This window comes from Macrosteles quadrilineatus, unplaced genomic scaffold (assembly GCF_028750875.1).
Source record: "Macrosteles quadrilineatus isolate MER2022 unplaced genomic scaffold, UCM_ALF_1.0 Scaffold_3__2_contigs__length_128488019, whole genome shotgun sequence".
Taxonomy (NCBI): Eukaryota; Metazoa; Arthropoda; class Insecta; order Hemiptera; family Cicadellidae; genus Macrosteles; species Macrosteles quadrilineatus.
Genome location: NW_026542596.1, coordinates 56,621,415 through 56,628,110, shown reverse-complemented (window position 1 = coordinate 56,628,110; position 6,696 = coordinate 56,621,415). Strand labels below are relative to the sequence as shown.

The 6,696-nt window shown below is 33.9% G+C and overlaps 1 protein-coding gene across 2 annotated transcripts in view; it reads right to left on the bottom strand.

Annotated features, from left to right (window-relative positions):
* Nucleotides 1–437: 437 nt before the first annotated feature.
* The window catches only part of LOC128988719 (chromatin-remodeling complex ATPase chain Iswi), a 31,827-nt gene continuing 25,568 nt past the window's right edge, over nt 438–6,696 (bottom strand). Inside the window, exons 16-21 of one of the 2 annotated variants that reach the window (XM_054410294.1) lie at nt 6,323–6,436; nt 4,792–4,917; nt 3,928–4,027; nt 2,679–2,839; nt 1,672–1,832; nt 438–1,472 (exon numbers count right to left, since the gene is read on the bottom strand). In XM_054410294.1, the coding sequence (XP_054266269.1) occupies nt 1,241–1,472; nt 1,672–1,832; nt 2,679–2,839; nt 3,928–4,027; nt 4,792–4,917; nt 6,323–6,436 (894 nt within the window). In that variant the 3' untranslated portion in view covers nt 438–1,240. The remainder of the gene's footprint in view (nt 1,473–1,671; nt 1,833–2,678; nt 2,840–3,927; nt 4,028–4,791; nt 4,918–6,322; nt 6,437–6,696) is intronic. The other variant, XM_054410296.1, reaches the window with a different exon arrangement.

The following is a 6,696-nucleotide window of genomic DNA, read 5'->3' as shown; positions in this document are numbered from 1 at the left end:
GTGAATCTTAGCCGGTTGGGAAAAGGACTTAAAAATGTGTGAATCCCATAGAAGACGATAGCTCAGTAGCGTATTGTTTTTAAAATAAAAGCTAGGCAATGCTGGTTTTAGACTAGCCCTCTGCACACCAAAGTGAATTATACCAGGAATAGAGCTAGTCTTATGGTAGAGCGCAGAACTTCGGTCGCTGAGGTTTCGGTTTAAAATCCCCTACCAATGGATTTTATCTAAACTATAATGCCACACCTTCTAGACCTTGAAGTAAAAGGGATGCTAGTGGGACATGAAAAAAATTGATTTAAATCACATCGGTACTTTATACTGAATAGACTCTTAATGTGTAGCAAAGCTCTTAATGAGGGGCGCTTAGTTGTGGATGGGCAACGTTTAATGCAAAATTAAAAGAGGCCACCAACCTCTTATAAAAAAAAAAAAAAAAAAAACAGAACAATAAAATGACAATGGGCAGGTGAGGTTTTTATTGCAAAGCATTTCCATGTTTACTGGTTGAGCCACAATAGCAAGTTACATGGCAAAGACAAATGCCAAACCTTTCCTCAAGTTATGTACATCTAATATATTTCAATTTTTGTTAGACCTATGGTTCTCAAAAACTGTCCGCTTAGTACACAATTCTTCTCAAAGTTTGAAATATTGGGTCTCCTCTGTAAAATTAACTAATAAAGCTGTGAAAGATTAAAATTATCATACTTTTTCATTTCCAGCATTATTTATGACAAAAATGTCCTTTGTAAATATTCTTGATTCAAAACAAAACAGTAAAAAATACATGGTAAGTTTAAAGGAGCTTTAGAAACTCATTTATTTAACACAAAATATTAAATACTATTATTCTACTAAACAATGGAATGAAACATGTAGAGCTCTGTTCTGATCAGTTAAGCTTTTCTTATTTACTAAATGCTATTTAATGATAAAACAAAATAAGTACCGGTAACAAACTCACAATGACTAAATAGCATGCAAGTACAGTTCGGCATGTAAAAGACAATGTTTATAAAATCCCTTCAGTTTAAATTTTTTTATTTACTTTTAAAATTTAATTGTTACAGTAATCGTTACTGACGATGAAAAATGAGCACCAGTTAAACATTGATGTTGAACAATTACACTTTTGCTACACATTTTCATGATTCTTAACGCTGTTGAGGTACTTTCAATTGTTTAATTTCTAGACACATTTGAAATAAATTAAGGACAGTCCACTGTTTGTTCACATCTACTTTTTCTTTTTCTTGGGTGTTTTTTGATCTGGTGTCTGTCCGCTGACATTTTCACTTTTCCGTTTCCCACTACCTCTCGGCGCTCTCTTCTTTTTCTCTGCTCTCTCCTTCTCTTCTAATTCTTGGTTCTCTCTCTCAATGAGAGTGATAAGCGTATTGCACCTTCTTTGAAGCTCCATCGCCGTTCTTGACTTGATGAACCAGTCAAATCGGAACTGCGGGGCACATCTGTATACAAAGATTATAAGAAATTATGTTTACCTTCCAAAAAGACAAGATTTTATAATCCTACCTCCTACCTTTACATCTTTGCACATTAAGATCTAGCCAGGAATTGTTTTTCACGTTACTTCAGGCTTGGCCTTTCACAGATGGATTTAATGAAATTGAACGAAGAAAATCTTAACTTAAATTTTCTTTTACTTACCTGACAGCAGCTCTGAGCTCTTCATAGACATTTTCCTTGTCAAAACCAAGCTTATGAAGCATACAGACAAGGAATCTGTCTTCTTCTTCAATAAAATTCTTTCCTTTGTTGGTGCCATATGCAATCCTCAGCTGATGGAATGGAGCTCTGTATCTTGCCATCTGTAAAGAAAACAAATGTTATTTATGCACAAGTTGAAACCAATTCTTCATCCATTTAATTTCTCAGACATTTTATACAGGTAATAAATTACTGTCAAGAATGCTTTTGATATTTAAAATATAAATATTTAAATTTAGTTATGAATATCAATGAAGTTTGTTAGGCCTATTGAAGAGAATGTGTTGGGTGTATAGGTAATTACAAAAAAAGAAGTTATGTTTTTTGCCAGAGTTATTAAAATCTAATTATGTACCTAGCATAAAATATTTTCACCTGAGAATAAAGGTGTAAACCTTGACATCAATGACAATCAAACAACAAAAAGCTTTGACAACACCTTAACACTCAATGGACAATATTATTTGCCTGGGATGAAAATACTTAAGATCCTGATCTATTATTTTGTTAACATAGACTTTTTGAATCCAAGGACTTGTAGTAGGGCGGACAATGTTATGTAACATTATATTTTACGTTAAATATATGTTATGTTATATTTGAGGATAAATGACTGTTTAGGTTTAAATTCTGTCATGGTTTTTCCTTTTTTAAGGTAAATTTTCCTGCACAACAATGTTGATAGAATAACATAACAACTATACAAAAGGAAAATACTTTATTATGCCGTAATACACAATCAAGTGGCAATGACGGTTCAAAGCACAAATCAAAGCGAATGTATATCGTTCCAGAAACAAAACTAGATATATTTCTTAAGTAAAAATAACTCTTTCTAGGTATGTGGAACAGTGCTAGTTCCTCCTCTTTAAGTACATTTCAATCACTTAGCACAAGATTTAAAACATTCGGTCATTGTTTGACCTGAATAAATGAAAAATACATACATCACCGACCTTAGCGTCAAGGGCTTTTTTGATGCTGGCCCGGCGCTGTATCTTGGCCTCGCCTCGCTCTATCTGGGCCATGATCCTGTCAATGTCCTGCAGCTCGTGACAACGGTCCCAGAACACCCGGCTGTACTGCCGCACCTCCTCCGGAGTTTTGCCTGTCAGTCAACATTGTGTTCATCAGAAATGTGATATTAATGATGTTTTAATTACTGTAGACTCCCTCTAGTTTAGATCTGTGATTTTGGTCCGACTTTGGATGATTTTGACTATGGATGCTTTTAACTATGGATGGTTTAGAATTTAGGAGATTTTGACTATGGATGGTTTTGACTTTAGATGATTTTGACTATGGATGTCCCAGTCTTATTGTCTGCAAGTACTCGGGGATAAGGAGTAATACTGTAGAGGTTGAGGAGAGGGAGGAAGTAAGGACCAGGCTTGGTACCTAGCTTAATACACTCTGCAACAACTGAAGCTACAGAGTTTTTTAGTTTGCCAACAGGCTCACGGTGTTGCAAACAACACCCGATTAGAATAACAAGTGTCTTATGTACAAATTCCAAACAGGTAAGTCAAGAAATCGGGACTGCCTGGTTATCAGGTGCAGAGTTTAGTATTAATTAGTTTTTTATTTGCTTCTGATGGCACACAAATTTTAGTCAGATAAGAGGGAGTCTACAAATTAAAATGTATAATAAATTTGTTGTCAAACTATTTATACTACAACTTCGTTGATCTTAAACCAACCATCTACAACAAAGAATCTTAGTGTTGTAAAATAATAACAGAAACTTAAATTATAGAAAAAGGAGGATAGCAGCTAGCTTACCTTGAATGCGTAGGTAGGCCATAGAACAAGTAGAAAACACAGTGCACAGTGTTTTTCTACTTGTTCTATGGCCTACCTACTCTTTCAAGGTAAGCTAGCTGCTATCCTCCTTTTGCTTTTTCTACAATTCAAAATCCTGGCCTATAGCCTTTCCTTGAACAAAAAGAAACTTAAATTAGTAAGGTTGTGAGATAATAAAATTTTTTGTAGAGAGCAGTAATAGGCTACTAAGGGTGATGGGCCTAATTGTTTTTTCCACAAGAAAAGCTTTAATTTATTCAACTGGTAAAATGTGATCTTCAAGCAGACTAATGAAGGTGTCACATTTGATAAAACAAAATTTGCTGGATCACTATTTGGATCATTCATAGCTTTAACATACTAAAGTTCCCTTTGTCATACTCCTTAACCTACCTTCAACATCTTTAGATATGTTATCAATGTCGTCTCTGCCATACTTCTCATTGGCCTTGATAAACTGATTGAAGTCTCTTTTGGTCCAGTTTGTAAATCCCTAAAAAATCAAAACAAATAAAATAATTAGATACAAAATATCATCCAAACCGGCAAAAGGCACATCTAGAGGATAACAGCTTTAAATTGATACCCAATATGCCTATAAAAATAAATATTTAGGGTTGATTTGCCGCACTTAAAGATCCAAAAAATTCTTTTAGTAATAAAGATGGTTATCTTAAGCATTGTCCTAAAAATCAAGGTATGTCCAATTTTTATAATAAAATAAAACACTGAAAAAGAAATTAAAATCCAGGCCGGTGGACTTCTTGAAATGTATATATTATGCCATAAAAGTGGTTTAAATTTATTTTGGGCAGAGGGATAACAAGGCTTAAAGAAAGTGATGTGTGGAAATTCAATGTGGAGCTTGTTTATCCAGCACTAGCTTCACATATTAGTATCACCAGACCTTATCTTGTCTAAAAGCTTAAATTAAAAAAGATAGGGCAACGCGCCACAAAACGAGGGAACACCATTATTTGAGGTACTCGGCTCAACCAAAACATCTGATTTTAAAAAATGCAAGAAAATTAACCACCAGTAAAAACACGTGATTAATGGGTTGGCTAAATCTAGCCTAAGTGTCACAAAGCCTTTAACACGCAGCATTGATATTTCTGTGTCACTTAATCAGAGAGTAGATTGAATGGTTGAGTTTTTTTATAAGTCCCTGTACACAAATGTTCTCAAGCTTAAATGTATGATTTATTCTAAAAAAACTCATTCATCTGCAAGATTTATGTTCAAAATTTATTTTACCTGAGTGAGCAACTTTTCCTTTTCGCCAATTTCATCATCATTCAAAGGCTGTGCGTCATCAATTTTTCTTTGTTCTTCTTTCTGTATCCTTGATGCTTCACTACCCAACTCCGGATTTTTTGGAACCTAAATCCATAGAAATACTAAATAAAAAACAATACAGTACAAAGATTTGACTAGCCATCATAACATGTATAATGTTAGTAAAATCGATACACAAGTTATATTTAAAATATTAAGATTAAGATGTTATTGCACCTATTGATTTATTACACCTGTACAAGTCTAAAGGGCCTTATGAAATCTTTAAAACAAAGATTAGTAGGCCCTAAGGTAGAATGTACTGGATCTCAATTAGATAATCACTTCTTAGAATTGGATATTGTGTGGTTATCCACAACTTGGGTTTCCACTTAAAAATCCCAATCTGTCAAATATTTGTTGGTCTTTTTTTTAATGGCCTACACACTTATTGAACTAGTGGCTCAAGCTTGTAAATGAAATTCATATGCATTTTTGTATATTTTGTATGACTTTGTAAGGGTCACCAGTCTTAGACAGGGGTACATGTGGAAATTGCAGCCTGTCACAACAAACCCCAGAGATAAACGTAAATTTTGCCGCATGTGGTTAACAAAATCTTTAGAAAACTCGTATCCCCATTCTTTGGGATTTTAATTATTTCAGCGTTTTTTAAATCTATAATTTTGGGATGCTCTGATTACTCCGTTTTTACAGATAGCCATATATCTGTAACAACGGCAAAAGCGTTTGCAAACGTCATGTACCATGGCCGTGCAGTTGAAAATTTACAATATCATTGTGGTCAAGAGATTACATTACACATTATTTATAAGTGTCATGTCCGCTACAGATGTTTCGAATTGACTGAAAATCCAAAGTTATTAATGATTGAGAAAGTTTGACCTTGTAATTCACAGCCCATTCCAGGTTATTTTTTCATTGAGCAAAATTCACGGTTTAACGTTTTGCTTGGTTGAGTGGGTAGGGTCCATGAATAAAATTTGTAGTACAAAACAAACTTATTTTTCTTGTTGCTGGTTACAAGAGAATATTAGTACAGTAGAGCGTCAAAAATCCGAACCGCTCCTGAGGATTTCAAATGTTTATTTAGCACTGAGACAAGAGATGTTTTACAATTTTGCAGGCAAAACAACAGTAGGCTAGTCAGTAATGTACCAAAAAAAAAAACTTAAGTACAAAAAACTTTGATTTAATTTTATTTACTATATCCTAGAATTTTTAATACTGAAGGCCTAATAAACTAACAACATTTGTTAAGTTTTTTGCCGAAGCAATCTCGACACCTAGAAGCATTGGTCCACCCAAATTATGTGTATAGAATTATGTGTCTATTAGGCATTTCTAGGTTTGAAAGTCCGAACAAATCAGTAATCTGAACTACCTACCAATTGGTTCAGACTTATGATGCTCTACTGTATAAGCCTTCCCCGAGTTATTGAAATATAAATAACCTCCTAGACTAAGTTATATATGAAGACAAAAATACCTTGTATCCAACGGTCTTCCTGAAGTAGTAAATCTCTTGGTCAAGCAGCTCAAATAGTCGAGGAGGGAAGAATTGGAAGTCTTGGACAATCGGTTGTTTCGGCGGACGAGGGGCCTGACAAGCAATCATGATCATGTTAAAGTTAAACTTAAAATTTATTGAAAGGTTATTTTGTACTGTGAATAGTTTATATTTTGTAATCAATACTTTGCCCAAACATTTCAAAAATGTTTGGGAAATTTTTTATTTTGTCCTATGAGACGAGATTTTATTTTGATCAACATTTTTTCAAGACAACATTATTAAAAAAATATTTTAAAAACACCTGCAGAAAGTCAATGCTAGCAATGCAGAAGCGTATTGTTGTTGCGTTT